Below are 23478 nucleotides of genomic sequence, written 5' to 3' on the forward strand. Positions count from 1 at the left end.
GGTCAGAAATATCTGGTCAAATCAACACTGACAGCAGAGAAAACCCTTCCAGGGTTATCAGTCCACAGCCCCGAAGTCTTTAGAAAATGTGGAAGACAAGATGGCAGCAGAAAAAAAATCCAATCTAGAGATTTTGCAGAACAAAACGGAGAAAGAACGATCTCTCAGTTTATGTTCCAACCCTCCAAATTGTTGTAAACCTAAAATGCTTGTGTTGGTGGAATAAAGTTTTATGACGTGTTAATAGCTGAACTGCCAATGACTGTGGTGCACCAGGTGTAAAATTAAAATGATTCCTCCACTAATTATTATTAGAATAAAAATTTGAATAATTGAACTTTATTGATCTATTTACTCTATTTATTGATATTATTGATACTGGAGAAATTTACCTCTGCATTGAACCCATCCCCTTGGGAAGCAGTGTGGGGTTAAGGGTCTTGCTCAGAGACCCAGAGTGGCAGTCTGTGGGAGTGGGTTTCGTACTCAGAACCTCAGGATTCCAAGCTCTATTCTCTAACCACTAGGCCGCCACTCCCTCAATTGATTTGTGTTTTAGATGTTACTGTGACTTTAAGAAGAGCTGTCAGGTTATAGTTTCAAATAATAGCTTTGTCCTATTAGTGTGATATTAATTTACTACTTTAACTTGGTGTTCACCTACAAAATCATGTGCTCTTTCATTTCTTATGTTTTCAGTGGAAATTTGCTCGATTTCCCTGAATAAATCCGGGTTTCCTTTCTGAAACTTGAATTTGCAGCCAATCAGATAATGTGTATGTTGGCGTTTTCCCAGCGGTCTGACAGCATCAGCTGCTCGCATTACGTCACACGTCTGCAAGGCTGAAGCAGTTTGATAGTAATGTCTGTCTGCGAGACGTTTTCCCAGCTGCATTCTTAGTTTATCAGCTCCATGGACGGTTCCCACCACTTTCCTGACCGTTATGAGCCATGTGCTCATGACTGTGGAAACACAGAGACCTCTGTTTTCTCCAAAGTCATGCTGTTGGCAGAGAGGGAGGAAGGAAGCTCTCCTGCCATCTTTTTTTTTTTTTTTAGCTTTCACTCTGTCCTCTTGGAAACTGGATGGAATATAAAGAAAAAATTTAAAATCAAATTAATGTGTTTGTCTTTTTTTTTCTTCTAGTCTGCTCGGGTTTGGATCCCTGATGCAGAGGAGGTGTGGAAGTCTGCCGAGCTCACCAAGGACTACAAAAATGGCGACGCCTCGCTGCAGCTCATGCTGGAGGACGGAACGGTGAGATCATTTAATAACAGAGGGATGATCTGCCCGGATTTCTTTTTTCCTCTTTGCTTTTGCTGCATCTCATTAGTGGTCGAACCATTAACACACAAATGGGAATTTGAAGCCAAGACGCCTCCAAGGAGCGTATTAAAAGGTTCACTACATTTAATTTGTTTCCATTAAACACAAACCACTATGAACTCACTTCTTCCTTTAAGCAGTCAGAAAGAGGCACTTTTTTGACTGCACAAGGTAGCCAAACTATTTGTAAATGGATGCCCTCAGGGTTTTAAAATGCATGTGATAATTTAAAATGCAGCCAGAAGCTCCACGAACACATCAAAGAGGTCTTTTGTTTGGCTCTGATTGCATATCTAAATGTTTAATGTTCCCAGATTTTGCCAACAGCTTTCTGTGAAACAGTATTCAGCGAAACAAGCTAAAAAGGAATCTTTATGCGGTTTTGTTGGAGAACCAGAATATCTACGGTACACAGATGCACCGATCTGATACCGATACCTGGGCTGAGCCCATCAGCTGATATCAGTCCAATACTGCTGTTGAATAAATAAACTGAATACCTGTGTGAGTAAAGCAATCAGGATTTTTAAACATAGACAAATCAAAAACTGTTATAAATATACTTCATATTATTTTTTAACAAATGAAGTGAATATTAGCAGCATAAATAAGGAAGTAACACCTTCAAGTGAACCACAGACAGACATTTTAGAATATGATTTAAGCTATAGCTGCTGCCTAAAAATCGCAATTAAATCGCTGGCAGTGTTGGATATGAACATGTTCAATGAATGGCGTTCAATTAACTTGTAAACAGATCAGTTTTGGAGTAATCAACGAGAAGAATGAGCGACTCACACAGCTCACATTAGCGTTCAGTTTATAACGGCACTGCATTGGATAACATCGGGTTTTACGGCACTTATTGCGTCAAACAGCCTGAAAGACCAGCATGTCTACTGTTGGTACTAGTCTTTTAGATTCGACTCATCTGCTGGTATTTCTGATGCCAGATTAGCAGAGATTTATGAACTAACAAAAGGAAAACTCAGACAGAATAAAACTCACGTTTTTGTGCAAACTGTTCCCACCGGGACTTAGCAAACAAATCCGTCTGTCAGCCACATCCAGTTCACATTTATATCGACACATCGAGTCAAAGCATCCCAGAAATTTTGGGAAATATCTGCTACTAAATGAGGGATTGTAAAAAAATAATTTTGGATCCAGATCTTTTCGGCAGAACCTGAATGTTAATGAATGTTTCTGAAGTTCTGTGTAATTCGGCTAAATAAAGGCTTCACTGCACATCCAGTAAACCTTGACTGCATCCAATATTTTCTATTTCTTTCTATATATTATGATCACACATTTAAAGGGGGAAAATATGAGCTTCTATTGTGGAGGATTGTGGCTTCATTTAGCAAATGAACTTGAACTAGTTCATTTATAGGTTTGTGAACTTAGTTCATGGTGAGCTAGTTCATTTTCATCTGTGGGAACTGAACTTTAAGCTATTACTTTTTAATGATGAACTGGCACAACATTGACTGCTAGAACTGGGTTGCTGTTAAAAAAAGAATAGAGTGGATCAGAAATGCTGGACCGGCATCATTAAGTAGACTACTAATCAGCTAATTATGCTATAAGATTAATGCTGTTTCTACCTTTTATTTACCTCCAATTTAACTGAACTTTAAAAAAAAAAATGCTTGAGGCTTATAGTGAACTACAGGGACTAGGTGAAGGAGTCATGTCCTTTATTCTTTTTAGCTTTTTCCCATTTTGTCGACTTTCTAGCAGAAGCTTAAACATGTTTTATTGAGATTTGAAGTAGCAGATATCCAATAATTTAACATTTTAAGATGTGGAGAAAGTGTTTCTGCATTGTTAATTATTTAAGTTTTCTCTAAAATGATTAAAATCATAGAAGGTCGAAACCCATGGCATGATTTTTAGTGTTTCTTAACCCCTAGAACCCTATGGACCCACCGGTGGGTCCAGCTGCTACGTGACCTCGTAATTTTAACAAACCCCCAGTATTGATGTAAAAAACACATTTGGCACAGTTTGGTGACATTTTTGGATAAATGTGCCAAAATGGCCTCTCCGCCTAAGAAATTTCTCACTAATACCATTCTAAAATAAATATGATTCATCTGATTGAGTCCAAATTTGGTATATTTTTACACAACATTTAGATTTAAAAGTCTGTACTACTTTTTTGTGCTATAAATAATATTTTGGTAGTGTGTTGCAATGTTTATTTCAAAGAAAATTTTGGCGAGGTTCAAAAAATGCAAAATATTTTGTATTTTGTCCCTAATATTTCAGGCAGGGTCAAAGCTACAATGGTGCTGACACCAGAAAACCATTCTATGACATCTTACCTTTACAGAGGTACCAAAGGTATCTTCTTAAATCGAATAGCTGTGAGGCTATAAGTGATTTACTTTTGTGTTTTTTTGTCAGGCAGAAATTTATTTATACGCCCTTAGGGTGTAAGAGGTTAAAAGCATCTTCAGTGTGAGGATTGGTTGGCAACAGAGCTGCTAAATATGATTTGCAGTCGCTGTTTCAGTGAGAGCTAAACTGCTGTATTAAATGATTGTTTGGATGCAAAATTGGCATTTCATGTTTATTCTGGTCTCATGCATTCAAACTACTTGAGTATAATACAATCCATGTATTATATACCTAAATATGATAAAGATCTTATTACCAAGGTGCAAAAAGTCAAGGAGAGAAACAGCAGAATCAAAACAGTCTATTATAGCCAATGTATGTGTAGTTAGTGCTTAGAAAAACTGGTATATGATTTTTAAATGAGAAATGGTGTTACGACCAATGACTTGTGATGTTACAGTAAGCCCTGTTTTTCTCTTGAGCTTCAGGTTCCATGGCAATTAATAAGGTCATCATGAGTTAAGTCTTTAATGCAGTATTCAACAATAGTGTCTTGATGTTTTTCTAAAGTAACATAAGGTAAAGTTAGGAGTATTAGGCTAAATGAGTATAATCAGAACATTAATAGAGCCAGTACAGTACAGCCAGTACATTAATACAGCCAATACAGTTTTATGTTGAAGTGTAACTCACCCCAATATATATATTGTACTCGAGTTGAGGGGGGATTAGGGGGCAGCCCCTTCCTAAAAAAATCTTAAAAATCATCCCCCTTCTTAAATTAAGCATCACCTCCCATACCATCCCGTGACATTTTATTACTGAATGAGTAAAATTTCTACTTTATATTAACAGTAATGACAATAATATTGCCTTTTTAACATTTGGCGGGCTGTGGGCTTACGAATAGCCTGAACAAAATAAAATCAAAGAAGCGTCCTACCATGATTATGAAGCTGATCCCAGTGGGAAATTAGTCCCTAACTATGTAGGGGCAGTGATAGCCAGGGACTGACTGCAGTTCTACTGTAAGGTGCCTTGGTCAGGGTCAATGACCGGCGTACCTGACATGGAACAACCAGACCATGCATACTGCTTTAGGTTAATAGACATATATATATTTACATACACTGGGAATGGACTGGGGAATGGAAAAATCCATGAAAGCGTAGCAGTGTGTAAGCATTCACTGCCAGTCTAGGCAGCATGTGGGCAATGAAATGGAATAATGTAAACAGATGCCAAACCCCATGATGCACCGCAACATATTTTTGCTAAATATTCGAACATAAATTGGCCAAATATAAGAGGAACATCGTAGTTTGGTTCAAAGAAAACATTTTAGTTTTATTATAATTTAGTTTGTTGCAAGGATTTTACAGTTTGAAGAAATAGAAAATGACACCATATGCCAACTGTCACAAAGATGTGGATGACAAGGAAGAGCTATATGCTGCATGCATCATTTAGGTATTTAACATTGCATTACTTCTTGAGCTGCTTGAGTTATTTACTGTCACAGATAGGTAGGTGCTTCGGCCAGAGAGTAAGTGTTTAATTTATAGAGGGCCGGGCTTAGCACAATGAAATTAGGACCGGCCCGCTGGGGCGCTATTTTAATGTGCAGTTTTTTGACATTTTCTTGTGATTATTTTTTGAAGTCTGGAATATTTGTCTGAATACTGTCCTGGTGCTGCCCTGGTAGGGTTGAACAGCGAATATTGCAGTTTAATTTTCTTATTGGTTTAAACAGTTCATGGCGATAGAGGTACTTCACTAGTACAGGGGTTAGCGAGTCTCCTGTCCTCCACTGCCTCAGTAGCACGAGCTATGACAATCGCTGAGTCAGCGCTTTTTTGGCAAGATGTTCAATGGGATCAGTTTTCTGCCCACTGGGCTCCATAAAGGGGGGAGATCTCAAAGGATCTGTCCATGGTGTAACAAATAGCATCTTTGCTCGTTCTCCATACCACAACCTGACCAAAAACCACTATAGATGGACGATAAGTCCATATATATTGACTGATTATATTGTCAACAGTCTAATCATCCGCGATATGTCGATATTCTTATAGGCGATTTTTCTTTTTATTCCATAATTTACACGATTAAAAATGACTCAGTGAAAAGTGTTACACAAATCAAAGTTTAAACAAAAGGGAAATTTTTAATAACAAATCAAACAAAACAATAATGGAAAGCTAATGGAAGAGCAAGAATCAGGATATTGCTGCTGAATGCGCTAATGAATCAGCAAACACTTATACATATCTGCTGTTTTTGCTCAGTTAAAAAAAAAAATAGGTTTTTTCTGCACCGACGTCAGACATTTGGTTTCTCTCTGGTTTAATGGATTTTTCTTAAAGCTGATAAGAAAAGAAAGTGGGCTATTTTTTTCAGGAAACTGCATAAGTTTAATAAAAAGCCAAAATATAATCCTGTTTTGGCCTAAAACATTATAAACAGTTGTCAAACAGTCACTGACAGCCAGCAGAAGGATGGTAAGACACGGAGTCCTGCTGTGTTCAAGCATTTTAATGGAAAATTGAGTGACAAAGGCGCAGAGGCAGCTGGGATGAAAAGAACCTTAAAACGGTTGTTGAAATAAAGGTGAAGGAGATTCATGACTTGGATTTTGGATCGGTGCTTCTAAGCCACCACAAACAGAGGCTCTTAGGAGAAGGAGGGGAAGCTGGCTAATGTCTTATGCCTGGCGTACGCTGTACAATTAATTTTTTTGCCCTTTTCGGGCCGATTCTCCAGTCGTGCATCAGGCTTACTTTCAGCCTGATTGTGCGTCGTGTAGTGTACAGGGAGTAACGAGGGGCCATCAGCCTCTCACGACGATCAGGAATCGTAAGTTCGGGAGAAAATCAAACATGTTTGAAGTTCAGTGGGCCTTCATAAGGTCGCATCAGAGTGTTAGAACATGCATCGTGAGCTGTGAACTTTTAAACCCTGAGGTTTCATCGTACAGTGAGCTGTAGCTGCATGCAACGATTGAAAATATCGCACAGTGTATGCCTCCCCTCCTCCACTCAGGTTAGGAGATGAAGGACTTGACTCTTGGCTGCAAAATGCTCCAAAGTGAGCAACGGTCAGGCGCAGTCGGACCTGTGTTGTTTGATAGGAGTTGTGATTCTGTTTTGTTGACTTCTTGTCTCAGAGCATTGATCATAAGCTGGACCCCAAAATGAAGAACCTGCCTTACCTGCGGAACCCAGACATCCTGGTGGGCGAGAATGACCTCACTGCTCTCAGCTACCTCCACGAGCCCGCCGTGCTCCACAACCTTAAAGTCCGCTTCATCGACTCCAAACTCATCTACACCTACTGCGGTAAGTTGTTTTCTGATGCCGAGCTTCAAAGTGTGCAGATAAAATATGTTGTCATTAATGTTAAATGATTTCAGCATTTCTTTCCCCTTTTTCTCTCCCTTCCAGGAATCGTTCTTGTTGCCATCAACCCTTATGAGACACTGCCAATCTACGGCAGTGAAATCATCAATGCCTACAGCGGGCAGAACATGGGAGACATGGACCCTCATATCTTTGCTGTGGCAGAGGAGGCTTACAAACAGATGGCAAGGTGTGTTAGTGTGTGTGTGTTACCTGAGGAGCCGGTCTGCCTGTTGCTCAGCCCTCCCTCTCCCCTCAGGGTTTGTAGGTCAGAACGGAGACAGAAATAGCCACATGGTGGTCACACTGTCCGCTCCCCCTGTTCCTGTGATCTAAAACAGACATGGCTCAAAGAAAAAGATGCCAAACTTTATTCCACGGTGAAACCAGTTTGTTTTCTGGGAGCTTTGGTTTCTAACTCACTGACTGATACAGTGAGATGAATGAGGGAATTAAGCTGTATGTAGACTTAGACAAACTTTATTGTCATTTTGTATGCACACTGTGTTTAAAAAACAAACTGACATTGCTTACAGCTTACAACAGTGTAGTAAAATTACAGTTGGAGTAGATAAAAATTACCAATGCAGCAGAATGTAACAATGTAGAAAAACTAGGAACCAGTTTAAATAATGGTGCAAAAGGGCATTGATCTGAAAAAGTTCAGTACTGTGCAAAATAAATATGGTGCAAATGCAGTAGAACATTGATTTGTCTCCCAATTAAAAGGATTATAAAAGTTCAGAAATATTGGTAGTGCAAAATAATGTGATGCAGATTCCAATTTAGAGTTCAGCAGTTCAACAGTGTGATGGCAGTGGGGAAGAAGCTGTTGCAGAACCTGCTGGTACTGCATTGGATGCTGCGAAGCCTCCTCCCAGAGGGCAACAGGGAGAGCAGTCCATGGTGGGGGGTGTGAGGGGTTATTGACGGTGTTACGGGTTCGGGACACCCAGGGCTGGGATGAAATGTCTTTAATGGAGGGAAGAGGGGCGTCAATGATCCTCCCCTCTGTTTTCACCTCGCTCCTCACGTTCTTTTAGTCTGAGACGCAGCAGCCTCTACACCACACAATGAGCTAACTGGACCTGGGTTCCCCTCATGTGGAGGAAGCTGTGCCAGTTGGAACATTCATGGAACCGCAGCAGTATGCTGAGGGAAACATTTACCTCGGCTTCCAGGGGAAAGCTGGTCATCATTTTTGGGGAGCTAAGCCAGAGCTACAGTGGCTGCCCACAGATGATCACCTGATTCCCATTGGTGGCCGATTAACTTTAGCTGAACTGAAATCATTGGCTACAGTGTGTCAAAGCAGAAGAACTCCTAAAAGGTTCTGGACTCACTTTGGATCCCTCTGATTTTGACCTAGCCGTGTTTATTTCTTAAAATTGTCTAGTTAAAGTACAGACCTATATCTGACCTAGAATCTGCAACAAAACATAAACAACTCATACAACAACAACTTCATAGACTAGAGCCTCTTTCACACCTTGACAAATTAGCCAGCGTATGCCTGACGTGTAAAAACGCTAGAATACGTTCGATAAGTTATGGGTACGTAAACAGCAGCTAGGTAAATAACACGATCAAAGAAATCTTTTTATGCAGGCCGGGTGCCTCCCGGCGCATGGCTGCCCCCTTCAGGACACTGGCTTGCATTACGCTGCATTATGCAGAAGTTAGGCTGTTGTTGGACATACGCTCTGGACTTATTATGAATACTCTAAGTATACGCACAAAATTGAAAACATGCATTAAAAATTCAGCGTTTTAGGAGATTCTGGGACGTCAGGCATACCCTGGCTAAATCAGCAAGGTGTGACATTTTTACCAGCTCTGTTTCTTGAAAGAATATATTCAGGTTTGTATGACTGGTTAATGTCATCCGATCCTAACTCCACCCTAATATAAATTGAGTGAAATAAGCTTAGGCTAAAAACAACCTAAATTGACTCTTGTCTCTCAGCTTCAGTTTCTTTTATCCGTTTTGTTTTGCAGGGATGAGAGGAACCAGTCGATTATCGTGAGTGGAGAGTCCGGAGCAGGAAAGACTGTCTCAGCCAAATATGCCATGAGGTATTTCGCTACCGTCAGTGGTTCTGCCAGCGAGGCCAACATAGAAGAGAAAGTTTTAGCATCCAACCCCATCATGGAGGTGAGAAATACAGTATGATCTCTTGGCTATTATTACGTCACTCATATCTAACAAAACCGAGATGCATTAAGCGGTCAAACTTTCTCAGAGGGTTTAATAAAGAGGAAGGTGAGATCTAGAGATGCAAGAATCTGTCAGCATGGCATCATATCGGCCAACTATTCCAGCTTGGATTGATGATAAACTACTCAAAATGTATTTCTTTATCTCTTCAGTGTAGTTGTTTAGGTTTTTATCTCCTATAGCGTCTCCTCCACATCTCCATCCCCCACCCTGTCTGTCCGGCCAACATCAGTCTTCTTCCCCGCTGCAGTTGGTGAAATGAATAGGGGTCTTTCTCTCCTTGTCGCAGTGATGTCACCTCAGCCTATAAACCTGGATTCAGAGCAGATGGTTGCATCAGCCTCGCCGGTTTCACAGAACCAGTCTGTGTGAACGTTAGTTTATCGGAGAGAGAGAGAGCTGTTTACTCCTGTTTGGCTGATGCTGGCAGACATGGCGATACCTGCTCTGCTGAATGCTTCCTTGTCTGCAGTGAAAGACCGTGTGTTTGGACTTAACTCAGCAAGAACCCTCTGTGCTCGTGCTTAATCTAATTCTGTTCAGGGTAGCTGGTATTTGGCTTTGATGTGTGGATTCACGCGGCCCCACCCGTCTGTGCTCACTGATCAGTGATCCTCAATGGATCTGCTACTGCTGTTTATTCATCTGGATGCGTACAGTAGATCAGAAGGTGAAGGTACCGTCTCATTAGACCGCCGTGCAGAAAGCAAGGTTATATGAAAGCAAGGTTTCTCTCACTGTACTCTAATTTGACCTGCACATTTTTTTCATCTGCTCATAAAGAAGAATGTCTTTCAGCTTCTGAACTTATTAAAATCTCATCCAAAGAATATTGAAGGCTATTAATATTTCAGAGGGAAAAGGAGCCTTCCTGGCTGCCTCCATTGGATGTTGGAGCTTATCCTTAATAACTGACAGATCATCGATGCTGCCACTTTTCTAAAAAGAGAACTTAAGCCAGTTTGCTGCTGCATTATAACCTTGTGCTGCAAGCTGGATGGTCGTGAGATCAGAGTTTTCAGTCTCACAGCAAATCCATCTTGAAAGACTCCTGCTATTACCTACATCTCTTAACAACCAGTGAGTTGGACAAATGACATGATGCCAGCAGTGCTTTTTTGGGGCAGGACATGTAGGAATGACGACAGTCAGAACGGCCTTGCTGGGGCATTACAAACATGGCTATACTGGAGGACTCAGCTGTTGAAACTGCAATGGAGCTAAAATAGCAAGAATTTCTCATTTAAAAAAAAGAGGAAAGAGAAGCGTTTTGTTCGTTTGTAGATGGGAAAGATGTCTGTGCTTTTCTCCTGACAGGATTTGGAAAAAGTTTAATTCAATTCCGTTTATTTCTATAGTGCCAATTCACAACGCATGTCATCTCAAGGCACTTTACAGTTCACCAGATCATCCAGTCAGATTGATTCAAAGTTTTCTATCTAAGGAAAACCGGCTGATTGCATCGACTCATTTACCCGAAGGCGATCTCTCATAGTAAGCATGCTTGTAGCGACAGTGGAGAGGAAAAAGTCCCTTTTAACAGGAAGAAACCTCCAGCAGAACAAGGCTCAGTGTGAGCGGCCATCTGCTGAGGCTGACTGGGGTTCGAGGAGACAGAAGCAGAGATACAAAAAGCAACTGCAAAAGGCGGCCCCGTCCAGGAAACACACAGCCAGGTAGACAAGCTCTGAGCCAGCTCCCATGTCAGAGGATGAAGAGAGCACATCCAGCTGCTCTCTGTGGAAGCACACGTTTAACCCCTGAGAGCCTTGGTAGTTTTATCAGCTTACTCCACTAGTTGTGAAAACACTCAAGAAACTGCAGACAAATCCTATTGTGGTTCTGCAGTTGGCTGAATGTGTATTATTGAAGGCGGGTACTAGCTGGCACCTCACCCAATCAGCTCGAAGTATTGTAATAAAAGTCGCTCCTTTTCCCAGACAGACTGAACTGCAGCCATCCCAGATTGATAACGTAGAACTCAACTCAGTTCTACACATATCAGTCTGGCTACTGCCAGGTTAACTCCATTATATACGGCTTTCAGTCAATTCAAAGCCAGGATGGAGACATTATCAGTTCGCTTAGAGAAGCAGCTGATGCTGCCCATCTCTATGAGAAAAGACATTTGACCATATTTAGTCTAATTTATATATTAGTATATTTAGTGCAAATACAAAGAGCTCTGTTTTGAATTCAGCGTTTCTTGGTTTGCATTTTTAGAAGAGTTTATCATGAAAAGAAGCTTTTTTTCTACTAATTAACACAAGGAACAATATCCTTTTAAGGAAAAAACACAACCTAGAATCTCAGCAGGAACACCTCAGACTAATTGACAAGCACGGTGGTGGCAGACTTTATGGCGCCACTGAAGATGCTGGTATCAGAAATGGCTCAAATATTAGCAGAAATAAAAATAATGGATTTGATCAGCCTGTATTTAAAAATCTAAGAAATAGGGAAGCTAACAGAAACGGTTCCCCTCTGTTTAAAGTTTCTGGGACCCATTGGTTAATAATACATGGGTCGAATGTTTTCATGTTCACTATTCTATCTGCTTGAGTTAATATCATTTGTTCAAGCCTTTTCTAACATCCCACAATACAAAATAGGTTAAATTATGTATAATTTGTGCTGATATCAATGTCAGTATTGGTCAATACTTAAAGCTGCCATATCTGTATCGTATTGGAAATGGACAAGGCGTACCAGGGCACCATTAGGCTTTACATGTCTCGTTTATCCTGCAAGGTTTTAACAGATTTAACTAGTGGAAATATAATTTTAAAGATGATTAATAACTTAGCATTTAAAGCAGTGAATTCAGGAGGATTAATTGTTAAAGAAGAGGATGAATATTAAATAAATGTCAGAATCCTGTGTTCTACTTTAATATGTTGATAGGACTGAGATGATGTGTCCTGCATGACTAATTTAAAGTCACCATTTATGCCCCTTTGAATTGTTACGAGGGTGTGTTTCTCTCATGTGTTTTTCAGGCCATCGGAAACGCAAAGACCACACGGAACGACAACAGCAGCCGCTTTGGCAAATACATCGAGATCGGCTTCGACAATCGATACCGCATCATCGGGGCCAACATGAGAACATATCTGCTGGAGAAATCCAGAGTGGTGTTCCAGGTGTGTGAGGAAAAGAGATGCAGAAACTATAAAATTCAGTCCTGGTGAATAGAGTTGCCACATGCTTGCAAAGGGGGAGATTATTTCATTTGCTAATGACAGGGATCTCAATGAAAAATAGCAGTTGGTTGTGCAATGCATCAGTTTGGTCATAGGGAAAGGTAGCATGTATCGTCCTAAAGCTGAGACTAAACCACACTGTCTGTTAGAGTCATGGCCGAGACAGATAAGCTGATTATTGGTGATGGGATGACGGATCGATCGAAACAGAAAAAAAAACAAAAAAAAAAACTGTTTGTGGCTGCTAACGTCTGCAGATTGAGGTGAAAGTTCAACCTGAGGAACGACAGCGAACCAAAACATTTTAGGAGAGTCGCAAGAACAGGGTTTAAATAAGATCCTCCTGAAGGAGACGTCTAGCATTGGCAGAGCAGCTGTCCTTTAGATCAGTGGATGTTTATACACTTTGATGGCTTCTTTAAACTTAAATCTGAAATCCTACTTTGAACTTTTTTTTTTGAGAATTGAAGATTGGGGCTGCAACTACCGATTATTTTGGAAATCGATTAATCTGTCGAGTATTTTTTTCGATTAACCATTTAATAATCTGATAGGCAAAGCTTCCTTAAAGGAGACTTTTACGAAATTAAACCAGATCAAGCTAAAACTTTTCTACTTGAGGAATTCTGAATAGAGCATTTTGACAGACGAAAACATTTTTTTTATCTTAAGCCAAATGTTTATATATTTTTTTCAATCTTGGTATAACTACTGCTCTTAGAGTGTCGCCTGTCAGCTACAGGCATGTTTTAGAGTTTCTATACTCCAGTTTATGATTAATCAGATACGAAATTAATTGACGATTATTTCAATAATCGATTAATCACAATTAACCGATTGTTTCAGCCCTAGTGAAGATTGATGTTTCCGGATGCTCTCCGTCCAGTCTGACCGTCTGACACTAAAATATATTGTCTCTGTTCTCTGGTTGCTGCCAAACCTCTCAGATCTTTATTTGTAAACCATTAAAATAAGTGCATCTCTTTCCTTCTAATTCACTATATGAGCTAGTTTGTTATTCTGTAACTTAAAACCCAGAATAAATTAAAGTCTAAGGCTTAAAAAAGACGCAGTGTAAAAAGTTGTACATCAGCAGGGCTGTATTACTTCAGAACTGGCATGTCAACCTGCTGATACAAGTCTGTTGAAATCTGCTTAATGTCAGCCAAAACAAAGCAAGTTCTGCCTGACTGAGTTGTTTCCTTTGCTTGGATTGTGTTGCAGATTTCCCAGAACAGCAAAGCTTGAGAAAGAAATTATCTTTTTCTTTTTTTCTTTTACCGTTTGAATGAACACCAGTTTATCCCAAAATAAATGTGAGCTTATCAGCATCTGTGATTCCAAGCTGTAATCAAATCTACACATTAGTTAAGAAACCAAGCCCACTCTGAGCTTTTCCTGTCTGCCCAGCCAGTAGTTGTCAGTCTGGTTCTGGCGTCTTTATTTTAGAAGAGCTCGGCATTCATTTCCTCATGTCTGAAGCCTCCTTTGCCTTTTCTTCCTGGTTTGCTTAGACTGAACTGGAGTTTAAAGAATCATGTTTCATTTTATTTCACGTTAATCTTTCAGTTTCCATATGTGTGAATTATTCAGCAGCTTCTTTTGGCATAGATTCTGGAAGACAGCCTCTAAAAACAGCTGTTTTCCTTCTGAACAGGACCTCTTTGCTGGCAGAGTTGGGTTTCTAGCTCTAGAAACCCATTTCTATGTGTGTGTGTGTGTATTCTCTGCTTGGGTGTTTTCTGTCTCCATGTGGGTCACAGTGAGCCAGACTTCCATCTGATGTGGCTGCGAGTTTTAAACTGGGCGGGTGTTGTTTGCACCTGGTGTAGCACAGATTGTTGATGACGTGTCAGGAGCTTCCAGTTTTTATGTGCCCTGGAGCAAAAGAACTGATTCCAGATCTTCCAGTTTCAACAACTGTCAAATCATGCATCAATTATAATGCAAATATTTCACAAATCAAATCTTTTTAGTCTAGGTTCATCTAGTTTTACCTTCCATCACATTTTATCATGTTTTTGTTTTTTTATTTGTTCTCCCTGCTGGCCTTCAGGCGGACGAGGAGAGGAATTACCACATCTTCTATCAACTCTGTGCATCGGCTAATCTGTCTGAGTTCAAGAATCTGAGGCTAAGTAAGTAACCTGTACTTCTACCTCCTCACATACTTCACATTACAGCAAAGGAAATCAGGAAACACTTTCTGGGAGGCTGCATGCAGGTTAAAATATCCCTGATCCTTCTGGATTTAGAGGGGTCATAGAACGATTATATAGGTTATTTGGTGCTGGTCCTTAAGGTCTCTGAATTGTTTGTGTGGACATGTCCTACTTTACATACCTAAACAAATGTCATTATTTTAGGCATGGCATTAGGCATACCTAAAAAAAGGCATGGCTTGCGGTTGTGATGGCCTTATGGTCGGAACAGCCCCTCGTTTCAGTAAAAGAAGTTTAGCAAATCCTGCTTTGAACTGTCCAATATTTTGAAAGCTGTCTTCGGTAAAATGCTTAGAGCAAATTAACAGCTGAGCATCAAACTTTGCAGGGATCTTCTGATAGACAAAAATAATCTATGCTTGTCAAGTCTTCGGATCCTTGGGAAGAATGAAAATTTTCCCATTTCTCCCTGCATCCTGGAACACTGCATTTGCTCCCGTTGTTCTGGCTCATTTTCAATAGAGAAACTTTCTGCTTCGTAATTCTTGAAGAAGTAAACCGAACTGTAGGCTAAACAGCTAAACTGTTGTCTTACATCTACCTCTATTCATGTTCTTGGGCCAGTGAACCAGTGGGCTGGTTTGTATGTCAATTTCAGGGTGTGACAAAAGTACAGGCAGGAACCAAATAAGGAAACATCCCAGAATTAACTTCAACTCAGGGCTTCGTTTGGATTTGCCCGTTTTATGGTGGAAGTTTAGAATTGTGAGATTTGCAGAGAAAGGAGGTGTCGATGGGGTTTGAACTTCTCTGTACGTCCATTTCACCGTCTGAACTATCGTTATTCATCTATGACGATGTAAACTCTGTTTGCATTCTATGACCCATTTAACTGCTGTTTCTCTGCACATCTACTACATTTACCAAATAACCAATGAGAAGGCAGGTTGGGAATATATGTTTGCAGTATGATCGCAATTAGTTAAAATCCGTCTTTTTATGTTTCAAATCAATTAGTTACATTTACAAAAGATTTTTATTGAAATGTATAAATTGTCTTTTTACCATTTCCCTCTTTAATTATCTGTGATTAGCGGGTTAATATGTGGGGCTGTATGCCTTGGTGGCGAGCCTACAGTAAGGCATCTTTTGATTTTTAAAATATACCTCGACTAGGAAGGATTCTGTACGTTTTCAAGTTTTCTTCTGTCATGGAATATTTCTAAACAGCTCAGTTGGTGCTTTGTTTCGTATTTTGTTTGCAAGAGAAAAGTAAGGAGCTCCTTTCTTCAGCTGACCATCAGTGCTCAGCAACAGGTAGGGGAGGGGAGGTGCTACGTAACTTTATCTCCCAAACAGCTGGAGAAAGTTTACTGGATTTCACTGGATGGAGTTTCAAAGTTCAAAGTATCAGGATAACCAGCAGGTTCTTTGTAAAGAGTTTCAACATGTCTGCCTTCTGCTAAAGCTGCAGGGTCATAAAATCTCCACATCACCATATCCTTTTTAATCAAGACTTTTCCTTTGGCTTCATAAAGAAGCGTTTATGTTGCGGGAGCAAACTATACAGGAGTCCTGCTGCTCCTGTCTTCATTTTCTATTGAAATAGGATGAAAATGAAAAAGAAAATGTTTAATCAAGTGTTAAATATGTCAAATAATTACTAAAAATAGTCGAATGCTATAAAAAATGTTCCCTATTTTAGTATTTTGCCTTAAGAGCGTTGACTTTGAGTAGCATAAAAAGTGATATTTACCATGTTTGAATGGAACAGTTTGTTTAGTAAAACGGCGCTGGACGTGATCATGTTCAGATGGATCCAGTCATGCTCCTGCTGTGCTAACACACTGTCAGTAGTTGAACACGCTCCCATAGCAGACCTGCACCTGCTCATCCTGAACACACAGCTGCTGTCTTCATCTCCTGCTGACTTCCTGGCTCTGTTAAAGGAGAGGTTGTCACAGTAATGCTGGGGCCTCTTGTTGCCAGGCAACAGGCTATACCCTAATTTAGTAATGATTGTGAATAAAGAACCTGATTGTGAGAAACTTAGGGGTGTCATCACTTTAGGACAGAAGCCCTTTTGATTTTGTTTGTCTTGCAGAAGCTCATCATCTCACATGGTGGAGTTGAAATCTGCCCTGGGCAGATCTGGACGTTTCCTAGATATTAGAGACGTACCAATCAGATGTCTGATTTCTGATCTTCAGCTCTTAAAAAGCTTTCATCGGTTTGGCCGTGTCTGATTTCTCTCTAAGAGCTCTAAAAAAGTTCAAGAGCAGAATAAAAACAAACAAAACTTTCCTGTACCTCTGTTGTATGACATGAGGGTTTATTATTATATCATAGATAGAGGTGATGTCACACTGTGTGAGAGGGCAGGTGCTGTAAACTGAGTTTTAAGATATTTCCAATAAAAAGAGCAGTCTTTAATTTTTTACATCTGTTGATTGGAAAATGAGGTTTTTGATGATTGAGTTTCCAGCTAATCAAAAATGGTCCGCTGTTATTTAGCAGGGAATATTTAGTGTATCGTTTATCCAAACGAAGGGCCTTTGGCCGAAAACTGCATCTGAAGGCACTTTACAAGGACGATGCTGTCAGATGGGTTAGCATAACCAGCTGATTGCATCCAGTCATTAACTTTCAACACATGCTCCTCCTGAATGACGACCTCCGCTTGCATTTTGTCGTAGACTCTTCAGCAATCCTTCACACTGAGATGCATGTAGTGACAGTGGAAAGGAAAACTCCCTTTTAAAGGGAAGAAACCCTCAGCAGTTTGCAGCTATTCTTTGTATAACTGCAGAAAATGGCCTCCAATGTGTTTCCTGACTGTTTTTCCCTCCCTCTAATCTAGAACCTTTTAAAACAAATTTTTTTTCACTACTGCCAACCATTTCTTATGTCATGTATCTCTTTAGCTCTTAATTGCCATCTGGATATTTGATGAGCTTAGACATTTTAGCCTTTGGTGTTTGTATTTCAGTGTTAATATAGTAAAGAGAAGAAGCAGAGTTTCTGGTAAACACGTCTGATTATCCAGAAGTAATCCATCTTTCTCCTCTCAGGCAGCGCAAACGACTTCCTCTACACCAGGCAGGGTCGCAGCCCTGTTATCGAAGGTGTAGATGACGCCAAAGAGCTTTGCACGACTCGCCACGCCTTCACGCTTCTGGGTAACACATTTAGGACATTTCTGTGTCTCTAGATATTCTGTTTTTTTATTTATGTAATTTTTTTATTGAATTCCTGACTCTTAGATTTGCCTTCTCCTGCTGCTAAAATGCTCCATATTCCTATATTTGATAAATGTGCTCGTCTTGTCTTTGCTTTTTGCAGGTATAAACGAGTCCTATCAGATCGGCTTGTTCCAGGTTCTGGCTGCTATTCTTCACCTAGGAAATGTGGAGATAAAAGACAGAGATTCAGACAGCAGCATTATTGCTGTGAGGATGCAAATTTTTGGATTTTAATTAAATAGATACATGCAAACTAATGGTGTCATCACAATAACTGAATAATTTTTCTGTAACATTTGACCAAAAAAGGTCAGGTTTGCTGAGATCTGATGAAATAAACCTTTATGGCTTTCTGTTTCAGCCCAACAATCGGCATCTGACGGCGTTCTGTGAGCTGGTGGGCGTGACCTATCAGGACATGTCCCATTGGCTGTGCCACAGGAAGCTGAAGACGGCCACGGAGACTTACATCAAGCCCCTCCCCCGCCTTCAGGCCACCAACGCTCGCGATGCTCTATCCAAACATATCTACGCCAAGCTGTTCAACTGGATCGTGGAACACGTAAACAAGGCTCTGGTCACCAACGTTAAGCAACACTCTTTCATCGGAGTCCTCGACATCTATGGGTACGCATGAGCTGTGGTTAGTGGATCAGAGAGCCGATGAGGAGACAGGAAGAGGAAAATATACTCTAAGACCACGAAGCTAGAAGTTTGTCAGATAAACCAAAAAGCCTGCAGACTTCAGGTTTTTCCACATTCATTAATACATCTTAAACCTCTTCACCTTTCATCATCTTCGTAAATAGCCTCTAAAAACTTTGTGCATCTAGTAGGGGTGTAAATCACACCCATCATGGCGATTCGATTCAGTATCGATTTCCTGACCCAACGATTCGATTATTTTCGATACTCAAGAATACACCACGATTTGATTCGACCAATCGGTTTATTTTTTATTTATTTTTTTTTACACCTTACAGGCTTTTTTTTTTTTAGAAACAACAGCAAATAACAGAAGTAGAAAAGTCTCGGTTTCAAGCATCTAACAGGTTTTTCTTCTGGGATTTTACATCAATCTGCCCTTCCAGTTTCCCCTCTCAGGCTGATGAAAAGCCTCCCCACAGCATGATGCAGCTACCTCTATGTTGCACCATAAAGATGTTGTGTTAAGCGTCATGCTTGCTGTCTATTTATGCCTTGTTCAAAGTTTTACTCATTGCAGTAATTTTGACTTAGTACTGCAACTAACCGATTAATCTGTCGATTATTTTTTCGTTTAATCGAATAATAATCAAATAGCGAAAGGCTCCTTAAAGAAGATTTTATACTAAATTAGACCAGGTGAAACTAAAACTTTTCCACACGTAAAGTACAGGATAGAGCAGATTGAACAAAGTGTTTTGTTTTAATCTTAAAGGATAATTGTTTATATATTTTTTACACTTTTGATATAACTGCTACTCTAAGTGGGTCGTTCTGTCAGCTGAAGGCATGTTTTAGAGTCTCTACATTTCCAGAAAGTATGAGTGTGTTAACATTGCAGTTTACCTGTGTTCTACAGCTTTATATACAATCTTTTGTCTCTTCAGGTTTGAAACATTTGAAATCAACAGCTTTGAGCAGTTCTGCATCAACTACGCTAATGAAAAACTCCAGCAGCAATTCAACATGGTGACTACACTTTAAACCGATCTTAGTTACAGTGATTTGATCTAGTTTTCTTTTCAGAAAGTGCTAAACTAGGTTTTATGTAATTATTCTTTGTATATTTTGTGTGAGCGCAGCATGTGTTCAAGCTGGAGCAGGAGGAATATATGAAGGAGCAGATCCCCTGGACGCTGATCGACTTTTACGACAATCAGCCCTGCATCAACCTCATAGAGGCTAAGATGGGCATCCTGGACCTGCTGGACGAGGAGTGCAAGGTAGAGATTAAACTAGAAACATGGAACCTCTTATTTGAAGTCAGAACAATGCATCAATGGTGTTTGATGCTCAAAAGAACATGTTTGCAACAATGGGCGGTTCTAGACAGGGGCCAACGGGGGCCAGTGTCCCTGTAGATAATGTCCTGGCCTCTGTTATGGCCCCTGTACTGAAGACGTAATACTCATAGACATTCTAATGATGATATGCGCTGGAACAGACATGGTTACTGATAGGTCCTTTGGATCTATTTCATTTTTTTTCTTTACAAATTCTGTTTTACTTATTATTCAAAAACAAAGTGATAGCTTCAGTGGTATTGTGATAGGATACCATTTTCCATCTGCTAAATGTTTTTTCAAAACAAATCATAAAAAAAAATACTCTAATTTTTACAGCTGAATTTATCAGTTTTACTTGAGTTCTAATTTAGATTTTATAGAAAACTGTAATTTTAGCTTAAATTAAGTGTACAATTAAAATGTGTACAATTCCTAAATTATGAACGTATATTGACCTAATAAGTCATAGAATTAATTAAACCTAATTGAATAGAAATTTCCCCTCATCCAGCTCTTAATATATTTGAATCTCTTGCCCTGTTTTTTATTTTATGCTTTTCTGTGCCCCAATGAAAACATGCTGGCCCCCTCCTGGCCCTGTGGTACATTAGATCATTAGATCTAGAACAGCCACTGTTTGCAACACAAGGATCATAAGGGAAAAAAGGTCCATTTTTTTTGTTTTGTATTTTTTAAACCAGGGAATTTTTCTACAAAACTGAAATAAGCAAAACATGTTTATGCTGCAAGTTTGTCTGTAGTTCATGTTATTTAGGGTCCTTTTGTCCACATTCTGCTCCTGATTATTTTGTCTCTAATCCAGGGGTCACCAACGCGGTGCCCCTCAGTCCTAGTCCTAGTCTCCTGAAAACAGCACAACTCACCAGTGGACAAAGTGTACCATTTTATTTTATTCTGTTGCTCTTCTTTTTTAATCATTTATAGAGCAATTTGAGTTGTTTCTCATATACAGTAGCAGCCATTCAAAACGGCCCTTCCCAGTCAAACGCCAGCTGAATGGCAGCCCACTTCCCTACAACTCATAGCGAAATCCCCTCCAACTTCCAGCCACAGTGACCCCCTCTTGCAATTTTTTTTACTCTGACTCCACCCTTTACTGAATTACAGGCTCTGACCAGGAGATGTCGCTTCTCTTTAGATCATAATGTCCACAAATCATGAAGGAAAGAATATTTTAGTACAAAGATTGATGTTTAACAAGGAATTGTAGGGGACCAGCCGAGGGCCCATCAAAGAAAAAGGTTAACTTTTAAATGGCTACGACTGTAGGGCATCTAAGTATTTTTTAAGATTTCAAAATAATAATGATAAATAAAATAAATAATAAATAATGAAATTAGAAAGGAAAGAAACAATAAAAAGGTTTACTATGTATGAAGTTTCGTTTACCCCTCCATGTCATAGATCAGTGTTTGCAGCCCCTCCTATTACTCGGAACCCATGAAATAGCCCTCAGCCTTAAAAAGCTTGGTGACTCCTGCTCTAAAAGTATCTTTCCTGCACATACAAGTCTCAGAAAAATGCAGATTGCTCAAGTTTGCACCATCTGCACCTTATCTGAAGCAGATACTCAAATATTGCCTCTAATCTCTGTAGCTCTCAGGCTCTGCTATGTCGTTTCTGTTGACCTTTGAGGTGGGTCGCACTGTTACTACTTCTTTTTTTTTTCTTTTTAAAAGCACCACTGATGTTATGAACAGAGATTTTTCCTGCGTTACACTGGAAACATTAGCAAGATCTGTACCTTTAATAACCATAACAAATGTTCATTCTTTTCCTGATTGTTTTGTCTTCAGATGCCCAAGGGTTCGGATGATTCCTGGGCTCAGAAACTCTACAACACTCACCTGAAGACCTGCTCCCTGTTTGAGAAGCCACGCATGTCCAACCGCGCCTTCATTATCCAACATTTTGCTGATAAGGTGGGTTGGGCTAATGTATTTTTTCCCATATTTTCTCTTTTTTTTTATAATACCCATGGACCTCATAAAGATCCTTCTTTTACTTTACTGGTCGAGTTCTTCAGATTGTAATTTAAACGCTTATGGTTAGCCACAGAATTTCTGATGCCATTTAAAGGTATGAGGTGTTTTCCACATGATGATCTACTGTTTGATGCTCCACCACCTGGGGTGTTCAATGCCCACCAGTTCAGTTCTTGTATATCTCTGCTGACCAAAGCACACGGTTCTAATTAAAGCCCCACTGCATTTTAGCAAACTCTAGTTATGTTTGTGATGGTAGAACAGAAAAGGCTGTTTCTGTAAAGGCTTTTATCCACAACCTGCTGCCTCAGATAGACCCACCCCCCTCCTCATGCTCTGATGACCGTGGTGCACTGGAAAAAATTTGAAATCTAGATAAGTGATTTTTTCTTAAAATAAGTGCATTTTTCTTGGATTTAGGAGGTAAAAGAGACATTTTGCCAGGACAATTTCCACTTAAAATAAGAAAAAAACAATTGCATTGTCTTATCCTAGTGCATAATATCTAATTATCTTATTTTAACAGTAAAAATAATCATTCCACTCGCAAATCATAGTATTTATCTACTCAAATAAAGGATAAATACACTATATTTAGGATATTTTTACTTATTTGTAGATCATTCTTCCAGTGTGTGGTCTTTGTATTAAGGAAGAACATAACCGTTCTTGCTTTACTTTTTGTCTGCTGCCTGCTACTAAATGATTAAGATCTTTTTTTTTTTCCTTTCAGTTTCTTTTACACCAGTTATTGTCGATAATTAGTAGATGAGTATAAGCCCTTCCCTGTCAATCCTTGTGGTTAGTTTGTTCCACATAAAGATAAAAGATATACTCTCTACTTAAACTTATGTTAAGCGTCTTATTTATCTACAGTGGTTTGGTTAAAAATATGTTTTCTCTAATATAGGCATACATGTGCTCAAACTTAAGGTGTGATTTTTATAAAAGAGGTGTGGGGATTTTTAGGCTTCTTGTTAATCTCTGACAGCAGTGGTGACATATTTGCACACATCTGTTTTTAGCTTTTCAGTAAAGATTGATAAACTGGTCAAAGACTCCATTAGGGTTTCATCATCATCAGTAAAACTGTTTTATTATCAATTTGTTGTTTTTCAGTGTGGATTACATTAAAGCAAAACCTACAGCAGGATGTGTTGTTGTTGTTGAGCAGGTAGAGTACCAGTGTGAGGGTTTCCTGGAGAAGAACAAGGACACAGTGAATGAAGAACAGATCAATGTGCTGAAGGCCAGCAAGGTGAGACCCTCTGCGCCTACATAGTTTGTTTATTCAACCTAAAATAGATCAAACCAGGTGTCCTGAATCGAGACGGGATCCGCTAGACTTCAGAAATGTGTCAAAGTCAATTATTTTCAGGAAAAAATGGAAAGCTGCTGCTTCTTCAGGTCAGAAGTTTCCAACTATAGAAGGATCAGGGAAACGGCTCCCTCCTCTGGCCATTTTAGGACATTGAAAGGAGACAAACTGCATTATTATTATTATTTTATTTTTTACATACATTAATTGAATTTAAACTGAATTGAATTTAAACCTTAAACAACCTCTAAGTTGGTTCATTGGCTT

The 23478-nt window shown here is 39.6% G+C and overlaps 1 protein-coding gene across 8 annotated transcripts in view; it reads left to right on the forward strand.

The window, feature by feature from the left end:
• myo5aa (myosin VAa) overlaps positions 1-23478 on the forward strand; it is an 88054-nt gene that overhangs the window by 21781 nt on the left and 42795 nt on the right. For 4 of the 8 annotated variants that reach the window (XM_038267722.1, XM_038267719.1, XM_038267725.1 and 1 more), the window contains exons 2-15: positions 1148-1258; positions 6840-7011; positions 7117-7261; positions 9070-9226; positions 12289-12432; positions 14549-14630; positions 17726-17833; positions 17997-18103; positions 18258-18523; positions 19489-19570; positions 19684-19824; positions 21705-21830; positions 23068-23151; positions 23306-23312. In XM_038267722.1, coding sequence (XP_038123650.1) covers positions 1148-1258; positions 6840-7011; positions 7117-7261; positions 9070-9226; positions 12289-12432; positions 14549-14630; positions 17726-17833; positions 17997-18103; positions 18258-18523; positions 19489-19570; positions 19684-19824; positions 21705-21830; positions 23068-23151; positions 23306-23312 — 1732 coding nt within the window. The remainder of the gene's footprint in view (positions 1-1147; positions 1259-6839; positions 7012-7116; positions 7262-9069; positions 9227-12288; positions 12433-14548; positions 14631-17725; positions 17834-17996; positions 18104-18257; positions 18524-19488; positions 19571-19683; positions 19825-21704; positions 21831-23067; positions 23152-23305; positions 23313-23478) is intronic. The other 4 variants (XM_038267720.1, XM_038267726.1, XM_038267721.1 and 1 more) reach the window with 1 other exon arrangement.

This window comes from Cyprinodon tularosa, unplaced genomic scaffold (assembly GCF_016077235.1).
Source record: "Cyprinodon tularosa strain WSP-4 unplaced genomic scaffold, ASM1607723v1 ctg682, whole genome shotgun sequence".
NCBI lineage: Eukaryota > Metazoa > Chordata > Actinopteri > Cyprinodontiformes > Cyprinodontidae > Cyprinodon > Cyprinodon tularosa.